Source organism: Gigantopelta aegis, chromosome 6, assembly GCF_016097555.1.
Source record: "Gigantopelta aegis isolate Gae_Host chromosome 6, Gae_host_genome, whole genome shotgun sequence".
In the NCBI taxonomy this organism is placed as follows: domain Eukaryota; kingdom Metazoa; phylum Mollusca; class Gastropoda; order Neomphalida; family Peltospiridae; genus Gigantopelta; species Gigantopelta aegis.
In genome coordinates, this window is record NC_054704.1 from 4,184,787 (window position 1) to 4,211,887 (window position 27,101).

The 27,101-nt window shown below is 35.4% G+C and overlaps 2 protein-coding genes across 4 annotated transcripts in view; one reads left to right on the plus strand and one right to left on the minus strand.

Moving 5' to 3' along the window:
* LOC121375922 (mediator of RNA polymerase II transcription subunit 8-like) overlaps positions 1-3,721 on the minus strand; it is a 14,634-nt gene extending 10,913 nt beyond the window's left edge. The window contains exon 1 of the mRNA XM_041503634.1: positions 3,593-3,721. Within this exon, the coding sequence (XP_041359568.1) occupies positions 3,593-3,598 (6 nt within the window). The 5' untranslated portion in view covers positions 3,599-3,721. The remainder of the gene's footprint in view (positions 1-3,592) is intronic.
* Positions 3,685-27,020, plus strand: LOC121375920 (nuclear transcription factor Y subunit gamma-like). Of its 3 annotated transcripts, none has more exons than XM_041503631.1 (10): positions 3,685-3,823; positions 10,905-11,025; positions 11,406-11,477; positions 12,024-12,137; positions 12,830-12,925; positions 16,452-16,647; positions 19,686-19,720; positions 22,846-23,022; positions 23,672-23,830; positions 25,645-27,020. In XM_041503631.1, the coding sequence occupies exons 2-10, from the start codon at positions 10,909-10,911 to the stop codon at positions 25,759-25,761; spliced, it is 1,083 nt and encodes a 360-aa protein (XP_041359565.1). In that variant the 5' UTR covers positions 3,685-3,823; positions 10,905-10,908; the 3' UTR covers positions 25,762-27,020. The 3 variants fall into 3 exon arrangements, with proteins under 3 accessions (XP_041359565.1, XP_041359564.1, XP_041359563.1); XM_041503630.1 differs by lacking the exon at positions 3,685-3,823 and adding an exon at positions 8,606-8,832 and having other exon boundaries at positions 22,849-23,022; XM_041503629.1 differs by lacking the exon at positions 3,685-3,823 and adding an exon at positions 8,609-8,832.
* Positions 27,021-27,101: the final 81 nt, after the last annotated feature.

Here is a 27,101-nt window from a genome sequence, read left to right on the forward strand (position 1 = left end):
TTTCGAAAACTAGCAATAAAAATACTATCTCTGTTTTGTTTAAAATAGTATGGTTTTTGAAATGTTTGTTTAAAATAGTATGGTTTTCGAAAACTGGCAATAAAAATACTATCTCTGTTTTGTTTAAAATAGTATGGTTTTCGAAAACTAGCAATAAAAATACTATCTCTGTCTGTTTAAAATAGTATGATTTTCGAAAACTAGCAATAAAAATACTATCTCTGTCTGTTTAAAATAGTATGGTTTTCGAAAACTAGCAATAAAAATACTATATCTGTCTGTTTAAAATAGCATGGTTTTCGAAAACTAGCAATAAAAATACTATGTCTGTTTTAAATAGTATGGTTTTCGAAAACTAGCAATAAAAATACTATCTCTGTCTGTTTTAAATAGTATGGTTTTCGAAAATTAGCAATAAAAATACTATCTCTGTCTGTTTTAAATAGTGGGCTCTCACTGCAAATGGGGGCGGGATGTAGCCCAGTGGTAAATCACTTACTTGATGTACAATTGATCTAGGATCAATACCCATCAGTGGGCACATTGTGCTATTTCTCGTTCCAGCCAGTGCACCAAAATATATCAAAGAATGTGGTATGTGCTGTCCTGTCTGTAGGATAGTACATATAAAAGAACCCTTATTACTAATGAAAAAATTAGGTTTGCTCTCTAAGACTAAATGTTAAAATGACCAAATGTTTGACAACCGATGATTAATAAATCAGTGTGGTGTCATTAAACAAAACAAACTTTAACTCACTGCAACCAATATTTTACTCTATTTCTCACAGATCAAATCTGACTGACCGAGGGGTTGTCTAATAACTGGACATATATCGATAGATGTTTGGGAAACCTTCCCATGGATGGGATGGGAATTTGCCCTGAGATTTCGAAGGTACCCTGAAGTTGGAAAGAAAAGAAAGAAAGAAATGTTTTATTTAACGACACACTCAACACATTTTATTTACGGTTATATGGCGTCAGACACAGATTTTGAGAGGAAACCTGCTGTCGCCACTACATGGGCTACTCTTTCTGATTAGCAGCAAGGGATTTTTTATTTGCGCTTCCCACAGGCAGGATAGCACAAACCATGGCCTTTGTTGAACCAGTTATGGATCACTGGTTTACACCTACCCATTGAGCCTTGCGGAGCACTCACTCAGGGTTTGGAGTTGGTATCTGGATTAAAAATCCCATGCCTCGACTGGGATCCGAACCCAGTACCTACCAGCCTGTAGACCGATAGCCTAACCATGACCCCACCGAGGCCGGTACCCTAAGTTGGTGTGTAGAGAGTCATTCATCAATTATGTAATACATGTACTATACGGGGAAGGGCAGTGTTCGAAATAAGCACTTGTCCATTTGTCCTGACAAGTGAAAATCTGCTCGGACAAACAAAATGTACTTTGGTGGTTATCCAGTGAACCAGTCAAAATGTTTAATGAAGTTTCATTTTGAGCAATAAAAAATAAAACAAATGATTTATTTGGACAAATAAAAATATTGTTGGACAAGTAGACTTTTAGATGCATTTGTCCGGTGGATTATTTACAGAGATGGATCTGGGGGGGGGGGGGGGGGGGGGGGGGGGGGGGGGGGGGGGCCCAGGCCCCCCTCTAAATTTTGCGATAGTTATAATTTTATTATATATTAATTTTCATTTTCTTACGATCCCCCTCCAAACCTCCCCCAAAGTTCCCTTGGCATTCCGCATCATGTCACTGGGGCCCCCCTAAATGGATTTTCTGGATCCACCACTGATTTCTATCACTGAAGGGGTTATAAAATGTATAATAAAACTTTAAAGTGGAGGGGTATTGGATTATGTTTTTCAGCTATGCTTTCAAATTAAAATAGTAGTTTTTGAGACCGGATGGTTTTTGAGAACCAGTGAATCTGAGTGATACACTTGAACAGGGAGCAGGTCAACTTGCCCCAAAACCAACTCAGCCCAGCTGTTGGTCAACTCACCCCACACTGTTGGTCAACTCACCCCACACTGTTGGTAGGGGGCAAGTTCACCAGCATTCCTTGAACATACCATACAGCCCTGTTACCTGTAGTAGGCTCTACAGAAGTTTGTTTTGTTCCATTGGATCACATTGAAAAATGATTGATTAATTAATCATCAGCTATTGGATGTCAAACATTTGGTAATTCTGACTCGTAGTCATCAGAGGAAACCCACTACATTTTTCCTAATGCAGCAAGGGATTTTTTATATGCACTTTCCCACAGACACTTTGACCGAGACAGGATGGTATCAGGTCGTTTCGCCCTTATTCCCGATCGCCCTGTGTCGTTTCGCCCCCATACCGGTTCGCTTCGCCCTCTATACAGGGTCGTTACGCCCTCATGTTTATGTTTGTGAATGATGAATAAATTTGTTTACGTGGCTCTAGTTGCAAATCAGATATAGGTTATCAATTTGTAACCCTTTATCAACCATAAACACCATTTATATGTATATGTTATTATGTGCAATATTTTAAAGAACCCCTCCCCTCACACCATCCCAGTTCCTACGGGCCTGATGTATTTTATATTAATAAGTACAAAGACTAGCCTACACAATGATATTGTCGATAGGACATATTAGTTATAAAATGTTTTGGTGTGTGTGTGTGTGTGTGTGGGAGGGGGGCGCTTTTCTGCAAATTTGCGAAATTGGCCTCTGTAATATCCATTGACGTGTCATGTTTACATCTATGCTGAAGAAGATTTATGATAAAATATTAAAAGGACCATTTGCTTCAGTTTACATTTAAATACATGCACTTTTCTGCTGTCTGCCATATTGGTTTTTTTATGGAATACTCTTCAAGTGGGGTGAAAGTCAATGATCTCTTGTGGTATCTTTAAACATTTTAAACAATCAAATAATATTAATAATAATAAAATAATATGACGTCGTCACATTTGTATTTATATCATAACATGTTATTACATTCAACGGTTGTTAGATTAAGTCATATCCTTTCACCCCTCTTGTAGAATATTCCATAAAAAGTCAAAATGGCAGCAAGCACAAAATTACATGCTTTTTGCCCTATGCAATCTTGGCGAAGTCGATACAGGTGACATGGTTATCATCTAGTATGTGGAATCCATGCCATTGTAATTGTTTTTTTCAAGATTTCTGTCTGGACAAAATGTGGGTAAAATCTAACGAAAAATAAAGGTAGGAGCAATTTATTGTAGTTGTCCACATTTTGTTTCGGACTTTACGTCTACAACCTTGTTGCCTGTTTGGTGACTATTACGACAAAATTATGGGTAAAATTATTTTTATATACCAAATTTTGCACACTAGTACCACCCCAATACATAGGGGCGAAACGACTCATAATAGAGGACGAAATGACTCATTCTAAGGGCGAAATGACTCGGGGCGAACGGGAATAAGGGCGAAACTACTCGGGGTCGAATAGGGATAAGGCGAAACGACCCGGATTCAGACAGGATAGGTTGTAAAAAAAAAGAGTCGAGATTGCAGCTTTAATATTATTAAAATAGCTCTGTTCTAAACCCAGTTTTTAACACAGATCTATTCTATATAGAACTAATATGTATTTATGGTTACCTGCATTTTAATCAATACGATTATTTTCCTTTCATAACAAAGGCAGGAATATTGTTAACTTGACAATGTGACAAAATTACATCGATAGTAACAAGCCGGAAGTACACAACTCCTGCATATGCGCATGCTTAATGAGTGAAAAGGGTCAACTTGTTCATTCGGAAAGACGCCATTTTCTACAAGTTATAATTTCCTTGTTGTTGTTTTTCTTCTTGTTGGGACATAAAACAGGTATACATTATCATGGTTTGAAGTGTATTTTATTTTCGCTTATGTTGTTTACATTTTGAAACCACACACGTGAATGAATCGCGCACCTTGATGGTTTCTTTACTCTCATTGGCGGGGTCTTCAGCAAGTTGATTGGGTGAATGATCTACCAAACAGGCAGAAGTTATTGGTTGGATTCCTACTGTCCTTGCTTTGATTTCCAGATTAATGTCCAGTCATAAGTCTTGTTACGTTCTTCCAATCAAAATGAATAATAAAGTTATGATGCTTTGTATTTCAATAGTTACTATAGAAAGATATTTAAAATTATATACATAAAACCTAATATTCAATTTTATTGGTTTCGTGTTTTATACTTTACACTGCTAACATAAAATTTTCATTGAACTTTGAAATGTATTCTTCAAGATATAATTTGGGCTGTTTCACAAATGATATTAGTATTGAAATAATTTATATTCCATGCTAAATATTTAGTGTAGTGAGACCAGTTTCAGCAGGTGTAAGAAGAGTAAAATCTCTAAGTTTATAATAACAAAATATAAAAAAATTTGTGTGTTAAATGTAAAGATTATAGTTTGAATTATATGCCCACAAAACATTACATCTAAATAATTTCATTCATAATTAGGATAATTAAAAAAAAAAGTATATATTTCAAAGTATAGTAAGGGATTTAATGGGTATAACATGAAATTTGTTTAAATTTTAATTGTATCTGTATATTGACAAAGAATTAGCTAAGCTAAGATCGATTAATATACTGAGGTGCTTTGTGTTGCAGGATTGAATCACCTTGGTGGATCCATTCAATTGATTGGGTGTTTTTTCTCATTCCACCCAGTGCACCACAACTGGTGAAAGGCCGTGGTATGTGCTTTTCTGTCTGGGGGAAAGTGTATATAAATATTAAATATAAAAGATCCCTTGTTGCTATAGGAGAAGCCATGTGTTTAGGGAAGTGACGTCACGTATCAGCATGCGCGCGCATCTGGTAGGCAGAAGTCTATCATAATGGCCATTAGTAACAAAGCGAACTAGCGTAGCGTGAATAGCAAAGAATGGCCAACACGTGCTTAAATTACCGCTTGTAGCACGGGAACGCTATTCTACATAGCTCCTGTATGGAGGAGATACATGTACTCTTTCCACCCATAAAATTTGACGATTGACCGAGTTCAAAACTATAGCAAACTTCCTTTTTTTTTCTTTTTCTTTTCACCTGAATAAATATTTTTAGTCCATGTATTTTTAAAGCGTCTGGTCCATATTTCAAGTAAAGCATTACAAACGAGCGCGCGCACACACAAATAAAACTAATAAAATAAAACGAGTAGCCTATATTTTTTATTTAAAACTGTTTAAAAGAAATAATTGGCCTACACTTTGTTAAAGGAAATTATTTCTTTAAACAATTTTAAATAACCCATATATATATATATATATATATATATATATATATATATATATGCATATATGTACATATACATATACATATATATGTACATATAGATACATATATATGTACATATAGATACATATATATATATATATATATATATATATATATATATATATGAACATTTGTTACAAATGAACAACCAGTAGACAGTATATTGACAGTAGTTATATATATATATATAACACATCAGACTTGTCTACTGGTTCATTTGTAAGGCTTTTCATGAACAATAAATTTAAGCAAGTATCTTATTAGAAAACTTTACAAAAACTTTTAAAACTATTAATTTTATCAAGTCCTTTTTTATTCCTTAAACTTGTTGATATCGGATACATATTAACACATTGTATTAAAATGGAGGAACCTAAATTTAGTTTCCATACATGTTCCATGACCACACATACATTTCTCCCTCTAGCTACAGCGTCCCTTTTTAAATATTAGTACAGAACTTAGCCTTTTAAACCGGATACATCTCAAATTTAATTTACTTGGTCCCTCACCTTTGTGCTTTACATCTTCAGAACATTTTGTAGCATTATTTTTTATATATATATATACATAAAAATTGCCATTAATATTTTAATCGCCTAATCCCATGCAGGCCAGGACATAGTTTAATACGCAGTCGATCTAGGATTGATTCCTGTTGGTGGTCCTATAGGGCTATTTCTCATTCCAGCCAGTGCTCTACAACTGGTGTAACAAAGGCTACACTATTTATTATCCTGTCTGTGGGCTGATGCATATAAAAGATCCCTTATTGTTAATCGGAAAGAGTAATCCATTGTGTGACAGCAGCAGGTTTCCTCCCTAATATTATCTGTGTGATCCCTAAACATGTCGGACTCTATATATCCGTAATTAAAATGACTTGATTGCATTGTTAAATAAAAAGATTCCTTCCTTTCAAATCTAAAACAGTGTCAGTTACCTTTGACAAGAGGCACAGTTTTCAAAGGCTATCACTTTCAACCTGATTAATAAACCAGTTAAAACAACAAATTACTGTAAATGGTAACAATACAATGTTTAAATGTAAGACACACATTAACACAATGCAAATATCATTTGATCATTTGTTTTATAATGATAATAGAAAAAGAAAATAATAAATATGTGTTGTCTATTGTTTCTCGATATAATTTTATTGATTTTGTAAAGTCTGTTTTTATTAGAAAATAGAGATCCTGTAAAAAAAAGATTAAATCCAAGTGTTATCAATGTCATCATCACATACTGGATAGCCCCAATAATATTGCACATGGTAGTTTGGAAAGTCAGTGAAAAAGGTTCTGGTATCCTTCTTATGCACAGAAACATGAGATACTGTAGAAAAGAATCGCTGAATCCAATACCAGTGTTCTCCTTAGCATCCCTTAATTCACCCTAAAACTTAAACGCCCTTAATTCATCGTGAAAGGCCCATTTTTCATCCAAGAGTTGCCGGTTCTCTTTTTGTCCACAAACAGGGATCACTGATACCTAGAAAAAAATAAGAAAGTTGGTAAATTTCTATGATATATAAGTATGAAAGTTTTATATTGTGAATATTGAATATTATGGAAATATTTGAATACACATAAATGTATTTGTGAAGACATATTGACATCTGTCACTGATGACAATAATACTTGTAAATACAATCAGCTCCCCTTTTCTTTCTTTATTTGCTGCAAACAAATTCAGATAACTTATATAATAAATGCATGTAACATAATTTATGTTTTTAATAAAATATGGTGGCTATCACCAACTTGTGGATCAATATCCAGTTTTATTATTAGTATTTACTTATTTTTAATCCCAAACAAATGATTTAATACATTTGATATCCCACCCTGAAATGTTTATACCTTTTATTTTATTATTAAAAAATCAACTTACACATTACAAATACACCTGTGGATCACTTCTTCAATACAAAAAGTAAAAACATTATAATTAACATATAATATAATTAATAAATGGAAATATTTCAGAACCATTTTCATATGAAACAATATATATATGCTTGATTGTACACACACACACACACACACACTCCCTGTTATTTAATTAAAAATATAAATACTCCAGCCACCTACATATTTTATGGCATAATACAATATAAAATATATTCAGATTTTTGTTTTACCCACTATAATGGATCTGTCAATACAAACAAAAAGTTACATAAAACGTTTGTTTGTCGATTGACTGGGTAGGCCTACTGTTCACAGGGCATCTTTGTTTCCATGTCAGTTTGGTGGGGGCTTTTATTTTATTATTATTTTTTTTTTATTATCTTTTCAATTTTTCATTTCAATAAATACTGACGTGTATTAGTATTACGAATGAATAACATACAACAAACCTTGTATAAAATGACGATCTCCGTTGTGGGATGGGCAAAGTTGATTGTTGTCAGCTTTAACTGTTCAACGTTTCGCTTCCACTGTATTTGATGAAACTAATTTCATAATCCTTACTACAGTGACTTGTGCATCTAACAACAACGTATGAAATTACCATGACAAAATACCATTCATCAAAACTAGTCTACACTGATTTAATTGACGGAAAAACATTCGATTGTTCATTACTACTAATGCCAGTATTGTCAACTGGTTTCTTGCCTACCAGCGCTCGCGCGGTACCACGTGATCAAAACATGTGACGTCACCGTGGCTTCTCCTATAATGGAAAAATGTAGCAGGTTTCCTCTGATGACTGAGTCAGAATTACCAAATATTTGACATCCAAAAGCTGATGATTAATTAATCAGTGTGCTCTAGCGGTGTCGTTAAACAAAGCAATCTTTTTCATAAATGTATGTAAAATATTGAAATATAACATGTAAGTTTGAAAATGCACCTTTAGCCTACTATGTATGAATATATTTTAACTATGGATGATAATTTTATAAAAAAACAAAAAAACCTAACACACCTCTTCCAGTATGTGATAATTTTAACACCCTATAAAAAGTTATATATAGCAGCTGTGATGAGTCATTTGGAAGTATTTTAATAATTTTATTGTTGTTACAAAATGCTTCATGTTAAAATAATCTGACTGCAAATGAACTCATCTGCTTCCTAGTAAGGCTGTAAAAGTTTGTTTTCTTTGACGACACAGTGGAGAACATTGTTTAATTAATCATCGGCTATTGGATGTTAAACATTTGGTAATTATGACTTGTAGTCATCAGAGGAAACCCGCTACATTTTTTCTAATGTAGCAAGGGATCTTTTATATGCACTTTCCCACAGACAGGAAAGCACATACCCCGGCCTTTGTCCAGTTGCACTGTTTGGAACGAGAAAAAACTCAATCCGCTGAACGGATCAACCGAGGTGGTTCGATCCTGCAGTGCAAGCACCTCAAGAGAGCACTCAACCGACTGAACTAAATCCCCCCACCCCCCAGTAAGACTATTAAGGGTTAAAATATTCCTCGACTCATTCTGTATTGATTTTAGAACACAGAGTTTATAATCGACATCTAGATATATACCGGTATTCATCAACATGTTTATAAAAGAAGAAGTGGAGATAACCCACAGGTTTGTACATGACTGAACATGTACTATGTTAACGAAATTGCTAATTTAATTACCAAAATAGGTTTAAAAACAAAATGGAAATATCCCCCCCCCCCAAAAAAAAAAAAAACCCACCCCAAAAACACAAAAAACCCACAGTCCTGATGAGTTTTAAAATCAATCCCCAGTGGATCATTTGAATTATTTTCCAACTAGTTCTCCATCAATGGTTTATTAAAGGCTGTTCCGTCCTAAAGTCTTTGATAAGCCAATTGTAGAACACAAGTTAGTATGATACTGCAGGAATTGATGTTATGTGTACTGCTTATAGCCTACAGTTTAGGCCTTCTGACAGAAATATCAAGTGCAACTGTCTGGCTTATACTGTATTGACTGAAAGAAAAGTGAGTGTCAAAAACAACTTTCATGCAAAAACATGACCCCCCCCCCCCCCCCCCACCCATCCTTTCAAAAAACAATAACAAAACAAACCAGTAAAAAGCAAAACAAAAAGAAAACCAATACAGTGTAAACTATGTCAAAATCAATGTCATACACACCCAATGAAACACATGAGACTTTTGGAATCACAAAGCAATCTTCCATTGGTGGGCTGTTGATTTTTAAGGACATTCAATTGGCTGCTTTACAATGGTGACATGGTTACCACAGCCAGCCATACCTTCCAATGAAATACGCACCACCAAAATACATATGATATGACATGTTAACTGCAAGCACGTGTTGTAAATAAGTTTTAATTGTAAAATGTCTTTTCAACCTGGTTTTTGAGGATATGCAAGAAATAGAATACTACACTCGTGTCTAACAGATACTGTTTATCTTAGAACTCATTGAAAAGGTATCCAACTCACTTTTGCAGGGGACAATATTTAAAAATCTTAGGTAACCGCAAGTCAGTTTACGTGAGTTTTACTTAGGTAACCGATTGTTTGATTACCTGAATATAGTTCTCGTAACCGATGAGTTAGGCCTACCAAATTCTAAACACTTGAACTACGGTCCTATGCTACAATGGTGGTTCAAAAGCATTTAAAAACATAAACTGGTTTTCACTTTCATTGCTGATATATGATACTTTAAATTTTAGAATGTAATTGTTCACCATGTAACCTATTGGCGGTTCTCATGATTTTAAAGTTGCGTAACCGACACGAGAACAGAACAACGGTTCTCGTGAAATATTGAGCCCTGCTTTTGATAATTTTATACATTTTGAAGTAACTTGTGATATAAATGGTATCTACTCGTGTAGTATTCTGTGCAATAAGCATGGAATAAATTGTAAACCACCACAAACATTCAGCCTGTGAATCCATATTTGAAAGCTACGCTATCCTCTTCCTCAGCCTCTCCACTCCAGTCTGGATGTAAAAGAAATTCATCTGCTAAAACCACCCAAAAATCACAGGAGATGTTTATATGATTATCTCTTCAGATGCTATTTAGCTTGTAATTCTGTTATATTTTAATTCCATAATGCTCTAAAGTCCATCTCTTGTTTCAGCCAGTGTTCCACAACTGGTGTAACAAAGACTGTGGTATGTACTATCCTGTCTGTGGGATGGTGCATATAAAAGATGCCTTGCTGCTAATCGAAAAAAGAGTAGCCCATGAAGTGGTGACAGTGGGTTTCCTCTCTTAATATCTGTGTGGTCCTTAACCATATGTCTGATGCCATATAACCGTAAATAAAATGTGTTGAGTGCGTCGTTAAATAAAACATTTCCTTCCTTCCTAAAGTCAATCTCAAAGGTCATAATTTTTCTCACACTATTCTTTTTTTCCAGAAGCCTTGATACTGCTAGCAACTTTTTCAGGGCTAGCTCTGCCACTCGCTAAATTCGCCAATTGCAAATTTTTAAAACAATTTGGCAAAGTTTATTTTAATTTGGTGAAAAAATGTGATGCAGTAACTGATATTTTGCTGGAAAATTACTAGGTTTTTGAAATTTTGTTATGTTCAGAAGATAATTTGGTGAAATGTTCTGCACACCCAGAGCTAGGTCTGCTGCATTGTAGAGTTCTGGGAGTAACATGAGTTAACAAACTGAACTGTTTCTCTCTTTCAGCACAATGTCGACCAGCACAGGAGACTTAGCTTTCCAGGCTTCTGGGGTGTCAGACCAGGCACAGCAAATGCTGCAGGAATTTTGGCCAAAAGGACTTGATACCATCAAAAATCTCACAAGCGTAAGATATTATTTAAAGACTTAAATATATTGTTATTTTTTTCATTTTAAAATGAAGTAGCGGTACAAGGCAGTATAGTAAATACAGATGGCATTACCCCAAGTCTAAATTTACAAAGATTTATGGAAAATAAATGCAACCAAACTGACAGTGGTAACAGGCTGACATAGAAAAGATTCAGTTTCATTGTAATCTTACCTGGCAGGTAAAAATCACCTTGAAGCCAATGAGATGGACTTGTATATACAATTCTAGTTCTGTAAATTATGTTAAAAGTTTGTAGTATAATAATTGTGTTTTGTTAGTTGCCAAGAATTATTTTCTAACATTGAAATCTTGCTGATACTAATTTGATGTGTTTGTCTACCTGTATATTTCAGAATGATTTTAAAAGTCAAGAACTACCTTTGGCTAGGATTAAAAAGATCATGAAGTTAGATGAGGATGTGAAGGTAATGAGTGAATTAAGAAATACTTTTTCTTGAACAGCAATTTTGTGCATAACACAGAGTTTTTAATTGATAAAAAATTTATATGCAAGCCATTCTTACAGTTAATAAATTACATTTGATATAGGATCAATCCCCATTCTATGGATTCAAACATAGGCCCCTTCCCAAAAGAAAGTGGCACTGAAAATTCCCAATTTCTATATTATAAAGTTAATTGAGTCTGTTGTAATAAATTAATATAACAGTGGTGTAGCCTGAAACAAATATTCCAAGTATGATTTACTCACGCTAATTTTCTCAGTGCCATCGGACACGGGACCATGGCATAACATCCTGGATAAATCCTTGTTGTGTGCCTATTATCAGTGCAGAATATATTTAGTGACCGTAGATCTGTTATTCAACCTTGAAATGTACCATTGTCTTGGGATGCTATACATTTGTATATATTAATAATTACTTTCATTTGTCTGGACCACAAAGGTCATGCTGTACTAGTTGTATTTAAATAAATAAAGTTAATATTCCTGTACTGTGTTTGTCTAGATGATCAGTGCGGAAGCCCCAGTGTTGTTTGCAAAGGCTGCTGAAATCTTCATTAGCGAGCTGTCGTTACGGGCCTGGATACACACTGAAGACAACAAAAGACGAACATTGCAGGTTGGTGAACAATCGTTTTCTTTGTGTTACACTGTATTACTTCACTGTGGTATAGTCGTTAAGCCATCAGACTTAAGGCTGGTATATATTGGGTTCACTTCTGGGTACCGACTCCCACCCAGAATGGGTTTTAACGACTCAGTGAGTAGATGGAAGGTGACTACACCGACCTCTCACAATCTACTAGCCCACTGTCCTGGACAGGTAACACAGGATAGCATGTTTGGACCTTAATTGGATATAAGCACAGAGATAACTATGAATGAATTGCTTCAGACAGATAAGTAACATTCATCTTTGCCGTGAGATAGTGTATTACAATTAACAGTTTGGAATACATTAATAATATTCTGGTGATCTTAATATTGTAACTTTTAATTAAATATCAATCACGACATATCCCATTGGCAGTTCACATGAATTTAAATTTGTGTAACTGATATGTGATGTAAATAGAACAATGGTTCACATGAAATTTTCTGCCCTGTTACAAGTATATTTATTAAATGTAATGTTACACCTTGACATTAACTATGTACCTAGTCTGCAGAATATTTTAGGTCCTATATTCATTATTCCATGGTGGTAGTTTAGGATAACTGAGTGAGTAGTTTAAACAGTGGACCCATTTAATTTTAAGTGTCTTGTAAACAGTCTAAAATTTGTAATTAAAAGATATTTTTCTTTTTCAGAGAAATGATATTGCTATGGCAATATCAAAATACGATCAGTTTGACTTTCTCATTGACATTGTACCCAGAGATGAACTGAAGCCACCTAAACGATCGGTATGATTTACTTGTCTTTTAGAAAACATAGTATTTACTCTTGATTTGTAGAAAATGGTGAGAGTTATATTATTTAGTCTTCTCTTTTAGAAAACATATTGTCTTGTCTTTCACAAAACAGATTTATAATAGTAGTCTAGTCTGTTAGTAAATACTAGAATGATTTTTGTAATTAAAGTGTCTGGGGTGCAGAAATGGAAAATATTTAACTAGCCAGCAGGACTAGAACTAACTAAAATTTACTAGCCCGCCAGAATTTCTACTAGTCCGCCAGTCTATAGAACAATATATTATTAACAATATTATAATATATACTACACTTCAAATGATATACCGTATAACCGGAAATTTTCGTGGTCTTAATTTTCGTGATTTGGGGTATAAACACATTTCAAGGTTTCTTATTTTCGTCATTTGCCAAATCTGAATTGAAATTTTAGAGTTTTAGCAAGTCTAGTTGCGAGAATACTTGCTATTGTTGATTAAAGTTTCACCTCGGCTGCCAGTTGATCGATACCACCGACGTGTAAAGTTAAACAATAGAACAGTCACCTGTAGCCTAATTGGCCACTGTGATACCCGGTATGCTATTCGCCAGACAACTGATCACAGTCTTTGATTTTGTGTAAAGCCAATTACGACGTATGTGTGAACAAACCACTTAAGGACGCCCTAAAGTCTGAGTTCACCGCATGGTATTCAAAGCAGGTTTCCCTGGCTATGAAAGATGGCGAAGTTGTAACAGACATCAAGATCGAAATGCGTACTTCGGCGATAAAACCAATTCATGCAAGGTGGATTATGAAAGTTATGGCAGAATTAAAAATACGCCAGGAAATGTTGAAATCTGCATTCATCCACCCCAGAATCACTGATGCAGTGTGGGTGGACATTGACAAAAACAATATACGAAATTTAAAAATATTTCATTATATTCTACAAACAGTGAGATTCACACAATAACGTTTTTAAAATTCTAACTTGTTGTCTTGACTATACTACTGTAGAATACTTTATTTTCGCGGGATCAAATTTTCGCGATTTAATGAAAATGGGTCAATTCGCGAACATTTATTTTCGCGAATCTCTCAACCCCCATCAATAAAAAAACTTACAGATGTCAATAATTTTGTTTTAAAAACGGAACTTAGTTTTGCTGGTTGTTATACATCTTCATAAATCAAGGCTAATATTCGTTCCTCGTATTCAGCCTTGATACATGTAGCCAAGATTACTGATATCCACTACTAGCGCCCTCTATTGGAAGAAAATTTGTAACACCGACTATGTCCCTTACATGATGACATCGCTGACCAATCACAGCATCGGTAACATGTGACAATCTTGAAAGCAATATCAGTGTTCACCCGCCAACATGGAGTTTACATAACAAGGGAATCTATAATGAGCGTTGCGATTCGTTGCAATCAGATCTCATTGCATCCAATGAAATTTAAGCATTTTGTGGCACAATTTCTTGACGACATGTATCAAGGCTGAATACGAGGAACGAATATTAGCCTTGATTTATGAAGATGGTTGTTATGCTAATCTGTAGAACTAATCCTACATGTACACACGAGTGCTATACACATAAAACAACAGTTTTCCTGCTTTAACAAATCAAGACTTTATTGTTTACAGAAAGTGCTTACCGCGTACAGTTTTTTGTTAATCCTTATAATTGTTATAAAAACAAAAACCAAAAACAAACGAAACGTAATTTGAAGGCACAAGCTACTAGTACTCAGTAACTTAAGTTTGATTGAAACAATATTTATTGCCGTCTAAATACTAGTTCAAAACGGTTTGTGATTGGCTAACAGGCCAAAAAAAATAATTATGAAACATCTGAACATAGCCCAGTCCGAATTTTTTCACTTCCACATTTTTAATATACTGTGATAATGCATGTTTACTTCCGTCGTTGAACACGTGTAGACTCTTGTCCGATGAACTGATCGCTAGCACATGCGAAGAAAAACAGCATAAAACTTTTTGTGTTTTGTAGTTTGTTCCGTGACAGGAGGGAGCACCGCTTTGTTACTACTAGCCTCGTACATCGGAAACTAATGTGGTATAGTTGAACGAGACTACATTTTTTTTGTTTTTGTTCGGCCTTTATAAAAAGTTTATTTTCGCGTGGAATATATTTTCACGAATTTCATTCACACGCGAAAATAAATTCCACGCGAAAATAAAGTATTATACAGTATTCACTTGTCGTATCCGGTGGAATGCGCATGACAGGAAATAAAATGTTCCGGTAAATTGTCAGCGTGTTATGGTTTTCATAATAAATATTTTAGATAGAATTTGTTGATGTTTTCAAATATTTTCAAGGATTTATATTTTCGATGCTGACTACTTACCCTCGAAACCCACGGAAATAAAAATCCTCTAAAATTTCCGGTTATACGGTATATATAGATATATTGTAAAAACATTATTAAGAACACTTGGTAAGTGATCAACATCACATGGCAAACGGAATCAAAAACACAGATATACTGTCGGACTGGTAGTTGCATTACTTAACTTATCTGTCCAAATGTTTACTCACATTTGGCAAGTGGGCAAGTACTTTCTGCAGCGCTGAGTATGTAGATTATATTTATGAAAGTTTGTTTTGTTATTTTAATATCATTTCTTTTTTCAGTAATTAGGTTTTGTGTTTTAAACCATCTATATAGTCTGCATAATTAATTTATAAAATTTATTATGCACCCAGCTAAAATATAACATCACCTGGATGCTAAGGCCATAAAAAAGAAGTTGATACGGCAATGGTTTTTAAATTTATTTTCCAAGATGATAACTAAATCAATAAATGCTTTCCATCACATATTCCATATAGCCAAGGCAACTTTAATGACCTCATTTGGACCCAAAATGCATCACAATATTATTACTTGAAGCGGCACATTAATAGAGGATATTATTGTCTTGTGATATCATAATTTATCAGCATGAGTTGATAAAAGTATGAAATCTGAGGTTTGCCGAGGATTTTATACTTTTATCGAGTGCTGATAAATTATGATATCACAAGACATGAGGGGTTATTCTTTTTATCATCCATTATCATTCTTTTCATTTGCGACAGTTGTAAACAATGTCAGTAATGTGGGTTGAATGTCAGCGGTAGACTCGTTAACTATCAGAACGGCAGCGGTGTGACATCACTAATGGTAGGTTTAGCGCTGAAACAAACACAGTGGCATAACAAAACATTGTCTTGTGATTAAAATTTGATCAATCATGATTATAAGAAGCGATATCTCCTGTGGAGATATCGCAGGAGATATCGCAAATTATAGTGCCAGCAATATCTCCTACAAAAGCCTTTAATGGATGATAATTTCTGTTAAACCTACCATGGTAAATTTGATAAAACGAGGAAAAAAGTAAACAGAGATCAGCAACATATTTTGTTTGGCCATTTGCTTATATTGTTAATTTAAAATGCCTTTGTCCTGTGATTGTAATGTATGTATGTTTTAATGTATTTTAATATCTCCTATAGGATGACAACAGAGTAGCGACATCGTCGATTCCAGACCAGATCCAGTATTACCTGCAAATGGCGCAGCAACAGTCTCAACAGCAGCAACAGCAGACCACGCTGCAGCCCACCGTGGTGACGACACCGCAGGCCGTTGTTCAGCAGCAGCCGGCGCAGGCAGCAGCCCAGCCTCAGGTCTCTTCAATACAACTCTCTAGTAAGAGTTTTACTGTCTATTATAAAGGGTGTTCAGTACAACTCCCTAGTAAGAGTTTTACTGTCTATTATAAAGGGTGTTCAGTACAACTCCCTAGTAAAGAGTTTTACTGTCTGTTATAAAGGGTGTTCAATACAACTCCCTAGTAAGAGTTTTACTCTCTTATAAAGGGTGTTCAGTACAACTCCCTAGTAAGAGTTTTACTCTCTTATAAAGGGTGTTCAGTACAACTCCCTAGTAAGAGTTTTACTCTCTTATAAAGGGTGTTCAGTACAACTCCCTAGTAAGAGTTTTACTCTGTTATAAAGGGTGTTCAGTACAACTCCCTAGTAAGAGTTTTACAACTCCCTAAGAGTTTTACTGTCTGTTATAAAGGGTGTTCAGTACAACTCCCTAGTAAGAGTTTTACTGTCTGTTATAAAGGGTGTTCAATACAACTCCCTAGTAAGAGTTTTACTGTCTGTTATAAAGGGTGTTCAATACAACTCCCTAGTAAGAGTTTTACTGTCTGTTATAAAGGGTGTTCAATACAACTCCCTAGTAAGAGTTTTACTGTCTATTATAAAGGGTGTACAATACAACTCCCTAGTAAGAATTTTACTGTCTATTATAACTGTTCGATACAACTCCCATAGAGACACTGATTTTCCGTTTCAGATTTTTCCCTTTTCCATTTCATATTGTTACAAATTCGGTTTTTACCCCGTTTCAGTATTAAACAAATTCGGTTTTTGTTTCACACACACACACACACACACACACACACACACACCGCAATTAATTGCTGGTATAAAATAAATAAATATGCAATGAGGAATTTAACTTGTGAATATGCCACGACACAGACTTCGGACATTTTCGGTTTTCTTTACGATATGATCGGGAAAATAATTACAAACGATCACACTGTAAACCACTTCCCTTGTATAATTTATTTTGAACAAAGCCTGGCATACAATATGCAATTACTGCATTCCTTTGTGAGATCGGAAATATGGCAATGCCGCAAATGTTAAAAATTAATAAGCAAATATAACATAATATATCTTTCACTTGAGTAAATATCGGACAATTTTAGCTCAAAATGTTCGGTTTTTCCCGTTAAATCGCCGGGAATAAGCGAAGAAAACACGACTGGTAAAACGTCTAGATACTCTACATTAGGTCTCACTACACAGATGTCATCTGCCATTGAAACCCATGTTAAATTGCCCAACTTCAAACGAAGATTGCTAATAGAACGGGTTCTCGTTGGCACTAACAACACACACCATTGCGAACATACATTATATAAGCATTTATTTTCACTCCAAAATTGAGAACATTTCCGTCTCCGTTTTTTGCTATACGACTGCAACTGGCTGTAGTACCGGTCCGAACAGGTGGTTCATTAAAGGGACACACCCTAGTTACGGCTAGTTGTTAACCATTACAGCGTTGTTTTTCGCTATTAAACCCATTTTTTCACAAATAAAAATTGCACTTTACTTACCGTTTATTATTTAAAATATACATTTCCATTCACCTGAAGTGTTTTTTGGTAATCCTGGTAATCCTGGTTTTTGTAATACCACAAAATGCATTTTTCGTATTTCTTAATAACAGACGCACGTTTGAGAGAAAAAACGTTGAGCAGACAAGGTCTAATCTATTTTTAGACGGGATATTTCCATTTCAATGTCACAGACGTTGGTATACCACGTGACCGTTATCATTTTGGTTCGTTTTGTTTTCTTGTGCACGGTTCGCGCAATCAACATCCGATTTGTTGTTGTTCATTTTTCTTCACAGTTCGTGAACATTTTCAGTAACAATAAAGTTCAGACAAGTAAGTGTCTCAATACAAAACGTTACAAACCCTTAAAACCAATAATTTTGCTAAGTCTTACGATATCTGGAGAGGGGATACAACCAGGACAAAACAGTTGGAACATGTCCAGGAGAGGTGAAAAGAACGCACCCCAAGTCTGTGCGCACTCTGTGAAATTTGTCATGACGTAGGCATTGTTGTGCTTCGAGCGACATCTACCGGTGACATCAGAATATTAACTTTCAAAATTATTTCAAGCAATTGGGACATGGGGATTCCCATGGTATTTATCGATATAAAACCTGCTTTTTCACTCCATTTGATAAAAACGTGATCTAAGTGTGTTACAGGTTTGTAGATTAACCAAATTATAATTTATTTTCGCTGGATGGAACTAGGGTGTGCGGCTTTAACTGATTCACTCTGGCTGTCACTTGCGCTGTATACCCATGTCCCAAAAGGTCGATGCACAATATTATAAAATAACATGGGCAAAATACAGCCAGAAGGCTTACCATTAAACATACATATTGTTTTGATTCTTCACTATTTCCTAGAAGTGAATATGTGAACCATAACATGTGTCACAATTAGGAACTATAGTGGACCGTGATGAATGAACTCTCACCCGGAAGTGATCTGTGTAGTCAGACCTTAAACATTTGGCGTAACATACAAAAGTACTAGTGTCGTAGCGATTAATTTTAATTAATCAAATGTGCTATTTAAAGTTAAATAATGTTTTGGAAAAAAATCAGGAATTCCGTTTCAGATAGGTATTTCCGCAATTCCGCAATCGCGGAAAATCGGTGCCTCTACTCCCAGTATGTTTTCCTGTCTATTATAAGTGTGTTCAGTACAACTTCCAAGTAAGAGTTTTACTATCTATTCTGTGTTCAATACTGCTTTCATGGAAAAATTTTGCATGCAGTCAATTTCATGTTCATGGCAACTTCCATGTAACAGTTTTGCAATCTATTTTTGTTCATCTTTATACTTTTACACTATAATATGTTAGTAACTTGATATTCAGAATTTGTAATAGTTCATTACCTTGAAGGACCAAGTCACCAACTTAGTGTGTTTGGTATATGTGAACAGTATGCATATTTACAAATGACAATATGTCTGTGATTGTGATGTCAGAACAATCTTTTAGGTTCTGATAGATAAGAAACAGTTCAGATTTGAAATGTGTTGTTACGGTTAATTTCATTTTATTTTTCAGCTGGCCAGATTATTCAGCAACCCTTCCAGGTGCAGGTTAGTATACAGAATTAGGTGCATAATATACATATACAGTGGAACCTCGTTAGTCCGGACATTATGGTTATTTTAACAAACGTCCGGATTAACGAATTTCCGGATTACTGAAATCGTCGCACATGTCACCTCACCCCATGCTTGCTTTACGAATCTTAACGCCTGTCGTAGATTGAGCACTTGCGGTTCGCCATCTTCAACACATTTGAGAAACAGCCTCATTAAATACTGTCGGTAGTGTGCCTTGAATGCTCGAATAATTCCCGCATCCATTGGCTGTATGTGTGCTGTGGTATTTGGTGGTAAAAAATGCACTTTAATATTACTCAATGCCACATTCCCACAAGCATGGCTGGCCGCGTTGTCAACAAGAAGAATAACTTTGCGACCACACGATTTCATTTGCCTGTCGAATGCTCTTAACCAATCACAAAAAAGTGACTGACAGCGAATTGTGTCATAATTGGCGTACATTTGTTTATATGTTCGGACCTGTTGACAACTGTTGCTCAAAATTGTATTAACTCACGAATCTGACATTTACTAAAGAATAGGGTATTTAATCTTTCATTTAGCATTTCTATAGATCAAGGAAATTATATTTTTAAAAACCCAACAAACTCTTGTTAACACTCGTGCTGTATCCGACTAACGCTAAATAAACACAGGTGAATGGTTAAATAAACTGCGATGTGAGACCCTGTGCAGCCATTTTATCTCTGTCGATTCCTTGAGCGTTAATTGGCGGATTGCTTTTATGTTCAATCAGCGGCGACCAGTCAAATGAAGCAATTTGCCTTTACATTGTACATTTGGTTCAGAATTATGACCGTCCGGTTCTGGAAGCTGAATATCTGGATTAACGAATAACTTTACTGGGTGGTCGTTTCGTTTTGTGATAAAACCGTCCGTAAGGTGAGGTTTCCGGAGTAATGGAGTCCGGATTAACGAGGTTCCACTGTACTGACATGACTAAAATGATGATAATGCAAATACCAGTTAATACAGAAAAAAAGACATTACTTCCACCAGTCAATAAAGTATCAATACTTTATGTTTAATCAATACAGGGGATAAGATTTCAAAATCGTAAGTTGAAGTTGGTCTACATATTATTTGGTTATGAGAAATATATTTGCAAAACCTTACTACTTGTCTGAAACTTGTATTAAATGTATTGAAATTTGTCAACTGAATTTTATAATTTAATAAGCAACACACAAACAGAACACACCTGTTTGATCAAAATAGTAACAAAACAAGTTTGTTTTGTTTAACGACAATAGGGCATTGATTAATTAAAGGAGAGGACAATTAAGGCATTTGGCCTGGTATGCATATTCAACGATATATAATGCACATTATTGCTTAATATCAACACGTATAATCATATAGTTAATTAATAAAACGGTTAAATGTGACCGCTATTATATATAACGGGTGCAGCCATTTTGTACCAACTATGCTGTTAGTTGCTTCTACCTGTGATTCCTGATTGGCAGGTGTGTATTTGATTGGTAACCAGACGAGCCAATTAATTGACGCTGTCTAGACACAAAAATACATACCGGTATTGTGGAATATTACCTGTTGCCCCTAAAATTGCAATGGACATGGTTTATTACTGTAAATAGTTCTGTAAAACTATTGATTAAGTAGACTATTCCATCTAAAACTACAGAACTCACCAATTACGTAGTCCCAAAGAAAAGAAAATTATCACTTGGGTATCGTGGGTTGTCGTTTTTGCTCCAATGTAGCATATCAATAGGCCTAATAGTGTACATTTTCCCTTTGGATTATTTAACAGAGAAAAATACTATAACCCCATTTTGTTCCGTTAATGCAACTTGAAATATATTTAGTTAAATAGTTTATTATATTATTACGTCATTTATGCTGTTTTACAAGTCAGGTTGATCAAAGAGAAGCGCCTGTCAAAAATTATTGCTTTTGTTTACACTGTACAAGCCTTCCCACCGAACGTCACAAAAAACGAAACAAAATGGCTGCCCCCAGTTAGCAGGAATAATCATGGTTTTTTATTAATTCTAAAATTACGCGTTTTTCATTTGCTAAAGTGTCAGTATGTGTTGGTGGTCCGGGTATGCATCTTTCCAACACATAAGGCTCTTGTTTGAGTTGACCCTACCTTTAATCACCAGCCATTTGATGTCATACATTTGGTAATTATGACTTATAGTCATCAGAGGAAACCTGCTACATTTTTTCATCAGCAGCAAGGGTTCTTTTATATGCACTTTCTCAGACAGGAAAGCACATACAGCCTTTGACCAGTTGTGATGCACTGGTTGGAACAGGAAATCCCGCAATAGGTTAATTGCATTTACTGAGTGCTTTGATACTATGACGCAAGCACCTCAAGCAAGCGCTCAACTGACTGCTCTAAATCCCGCCCCAAACTAACCACAATGTGTTATTAAAACTAATAAATCCTGTCATTTCATATCCAAGGCTATGGTATATGCAATCCCGTCTAAGGGAAAGTGTAAGTTAAACACATTGTTACTAATTGGAAGAGTATACCAGTGGAATAGTTTCTTCTCTGTTTTAGACTATGTAATTTTCTTATGTTTGTCATGATCAAACAATGTTCTGATATATTGGTAGAAAGACACCTTTCGTATTTAGTGACATGTTTGTACTATAGACATCTGTGTATGTGTTTGTACTATAGACATCCGTGTATGTGTTTTTACTATAGACATCCGTGTATGTGTTTGTACTATAGACATCCGTGTATGTGTTTGTACTATAGACATCTGTGTATGTGTTTGTACTACAGACGTCTGTGTATGTGTTTGTACTATAGTCTGTGTATGTGTTTGTACTACAGACATCTGTGTATGTGTTTAAGCTACAGATGTCTGTGTATGTTTGTACTATAGATGTCTGTGTATGTGTTAGTACTATAGACATCTGTGTATGTGTTTGCACTATAGTCGTCTGTGTACGTGTTTGTACTACAGACGTCTGTGTATGTGTTTGTACTAGACTATAGACATCTGTGTATGTGTTTGTACTTGACAAAAAACTTTTGTGTATGTGTTTGTACTATAGACGTCTGTGTATGTGTTTATACTCTAGACTTACATTAATTTCAGCAGGCAGCTGTCACAACTGCCCAGCCACAGGTGATCCAGGTGCAGGCACCACAGGTGCAGCAGATACAGCAGCCGGTTCAGGCACAGGTGCAGCAGGTGCAGGCACAGCCTGTTGGGCAGACAACCCAGGTCTACCAGCAAGTCGTTACACCAAGTGGCCAGATCCAGAACATACCTGTACGTGATCTTTAAATTAGACCTCTTCAATTTTAATGTCTGACAGGTCAGGTCAGGTTATAGGTTTTAACATTCAGAACAAACTGTTGTAGCACAGACTTGTCATGGACACTGGTGTCGATTTTCATCGGCTCCATCCAGGACAGGAAAGGGTTTGGGGTGGGTGGGAGAGGTTACCACCCGCATTGGCAAGTGCAAGGGAGTACAAGCAGCCTGACTAGGGTTGGTAGGGTATGTCCTGAAATAAATTATATTGTTTTATGCAATTCCAGATGTTGCATATTTTCGATGTGTATATCTGGTTCCAGTGTGCACTGTTGCTTAATTTCAGCAAAAATTATTTTCACATATTTGCAATTTGCAATGCATTATTTCATTTGCATCTGTATCTATTTATCTATTTGTGTCCATTTATTGGGTTGCCCAATTGCCCTATTTTTGGCATTTGTTTATAAATACTCGGCCAACGCTTGAAATGTTTTATCTTTAAAACTTTAAATAATTACCTCAATATGACATCACTTATAACAATGTGATGTAACGTCACAATTGACAATATAATTGACAGCACACAAACCCTAATAATTTGTTATTTCAAGCCTCTGAATATTTAGTTTAGTATTTATCTCATCTGTGTATCTTTCCACAGATACAGCTAACAGCCAGTCAACTACAGGCTATCCAGATGCAGCTTCAGGGTAAACAGACGGGTGGAAACCAGTCTATTGTTATTCAGACCAATCAGGCAGCACCAGCCACAGAAACGATCAACATCACAGAACAGAATCTACAGACATTTCAAGCTCAGGTAATAGTAAAATTGTCAGTCTCACAGATCACAATCTACAGACATTTCAACCTTGGGTAATAGTAAAACTGTCAATCTCACAGATCACAATCTACAGACATTTTAACCTTGGGTAATAGTAAAACTGTCAATCTCACAGATCACAATCTACAGACATTTTAACCTTGGGTAATAGTAAAATTGTCATTCTCACAGATCACAATCTACAGACTTTTCAAGCTCAGGTAATAGTAAAATTGTCATTCTTACATACCACAATCTACAGACATTTTAACCTTGGGTAATAGTAAAATTGTCATTCTCACAGATCACAATCTACAGACATTTCAGCTCAGATAATAGTAAAATTGTCATTCTCACAGACCACAATCTACAGACATTTCAGCTCAGGTAATAGTAAAATTGTCATTCTCACATACCACAATCTACAGGCATTTCAGCTCAGGCAATAGTAAAATTGTCATTCTTACATACCACAATCTACAGACATTTCAAGCTCAGGTAATAGGAAAACTGTCAATCTCACAGACCACACAGACCACAATCTACAAACATTTCAACCTGAGTTAATAGTAAAACAGTCAATCTCACATACCACAATCTACAGACATTTCAAGCTCAGGTAATAGGAAAACTGTCAATCTCACAGACCACACAGACCACAATCTACAGACATTTCAACCTGAGTTAATAGTAAAATATTCAATCTCACATACCACAGTCTACAGACATTTCAAGCTTAGGTAATAGGAAAACTCTCAATCTCACAGACCACAATCTACAGACATTTCAACCTCGGGTAATAGGAAAATAAGTCAATCTCACATACCACAGTCTACAGACATTTCAAGCTCAGGTAATAGGAAAACTGTCAATCTCACAGACCACAATCTACAGACATTTCAACCTTGGGTCATAGTAAAATATCTAGACACAAATTCAAAATCATTTAATAGTGAAAATTATTAGTCTCATATATCAATCTACAGATGTTTCAAAGTCCTGTTTTAATGAAAACTATCACTAATTAGAACCTGTGAATCTGTCAAACTTGTAATAAGTGGAAAATAATATTGGTCATGGTCTATGAACCATTCAGACTTTGGAAATAGTGAAAACTATCACTGATCAGAACCTGTGGATCTGTCAAACTTGTAATAAGTGAAAAATATTATTGGTCATGGTCTATGAACCATTCAGACTTCGGAAATAGTGAAAACTATCACTGATCAGAACCTGTGGATCTGTCAAACTTGTAATAAGTGAAAAAAGATTATTGGTCATGGTCTATGAACCATTCAGACTTTGAAAATAGTAAAAACTATCAATGATCAGCAGAGCTCGAACTTAATAATTTGTCTCCCATAGAAATATTTTTTCAATTGTCTTGGATAAAATGACCCATTGACAGCGGTTTTGACCCTGCCTACAGCAATTTTTTTTTTTTAAAGTTACATTTGCAACAAATAAACATGTTAGTTTGCTGTATGTAAACACATTTCAAATGTGCAAATGTTAGACCCAGGCAGATAATGTACACCCATCCTATGGCAATTTATTTCTCAGAGACGGAAATTGCCGTTGTTAAGTTCGAGCCCTTGATCAGTCTATGGACCTTTTACAATCGAGTAATGGTAAACAAATTCCAGTCTGATAGATCACAATCTTCTGTTGTTAACAAACACTGATATCAGTTACCGTAATTAGTATTTATGGTTCAAATCAATGACATAGATTTTAGAATGTTGTTAATATATTAATACTTGATAACTGTTGGTAGAAAGAGAGTTCAATGTGATCGTCATTTGTTTCAGCCGATGTATCAGGTTCAGCAGATCCCGGGAATCCAGGGGGCTCAGCAGATTTTCATCCAACAACCAGCCGGGTCTGGCGAGACAGAAAACCAGTCGGAGAACCAGGAGGCATCATAACACAAACTACAGGCCGCCCGGCTACAGTGTTACAGAACACCAATCACAAACAGTGTTACAGACACCAATCATAAACAGTGTTACAGACACCAATCATAAACAGTGTTACATGTTACGCCACCAACCATAAACTGTGTTACATGACCACCGATCGTGAACAAATGGTATTACTGTACGTATGAACTGTGAACAAACCGCATTAGTGAATTAGCAACCGTGAATACACAGCATGTTAGGAATTGGTTAACATAATAATTCTATTCTTGTGTAACAAACTTTTTAAGTGCTAATTCTTGAACAAATCTTTACAGGACACTGTACAGTTTGTTCTTGTCTTCCACATGAAGAATGATATCTTGTTGTTCTTCACGATCTGCTATTGTCAGAAAAACATTTACAGTTCAGGAATGGTACACAAACTTGATACAGTCGGAAGTTTTTTTTTCACAAAATGTTTGTATGTTTTCATTTAAATTCTCCTTAGCCAAATGAATAGGTTTATATGTCTCTTGATTTCAATTAACATGGCTGTTCTTCATCAAATTTAACATCGGTCAATCACTGTGGTGTAGTATTTAAAATCATTTCACAGTGTACATGTAACCCTTGTTCAGACTGCCCACGCTCCCACCAGTGTGCAATCCCGCCTTTTCCCTCCCCAAAACCTTTAACGTCTTGGACAAAGTGGTCAGAATCTACGTCCAAGACAGATGTGCGCTATAAAGGCTTGTTCCCGATGTGCACGTTAAACACTTGATCTACCAAAATGTTTATAGGTCAACACACTGAGGGTTTTGGGGGTGGGGATGCAGACAGAGCTGTAACTTGTGGTGGAAGGTGGGTCAGCTATCCAGGTAACTCACGGATTGATTCTTGTTGCTTTGAAGACAAGCAGATCAAGTACATATGACAAAAATTCCACTGTTGTGCCATTAAACTTTATTAAGTAAGGAACATTCAGTTAAAAGTGACAATCACGATGTAGAATATTATTATATTTCCTATGTGCTTGTAGTTCTTTTGTGTTGAAAGCATTTATGAAGAAGTGGACAAATTTGTGTTCTATATAGTAAACATCTATGCTTTCTATATTTTGTATATACAGAATGGTTTTTGTTCAATTGTGATGAATTGTGTTCCTACTTAAAATTACTATATTGTTAAAATGAAATCATGCATCAAACAGTACTTGTTGAAGTTAAAAATGTGACAATTAATTGGGGGGAAATCTCATTTATAAAGATGATTGTGTCTAGTTATCATTGGTCTGCAATTTTCATATTGTTGAGTGGTTGTGATAGAAGTGTGCTTGTGCAGGATCTTATTGTTCTCGTATTAAA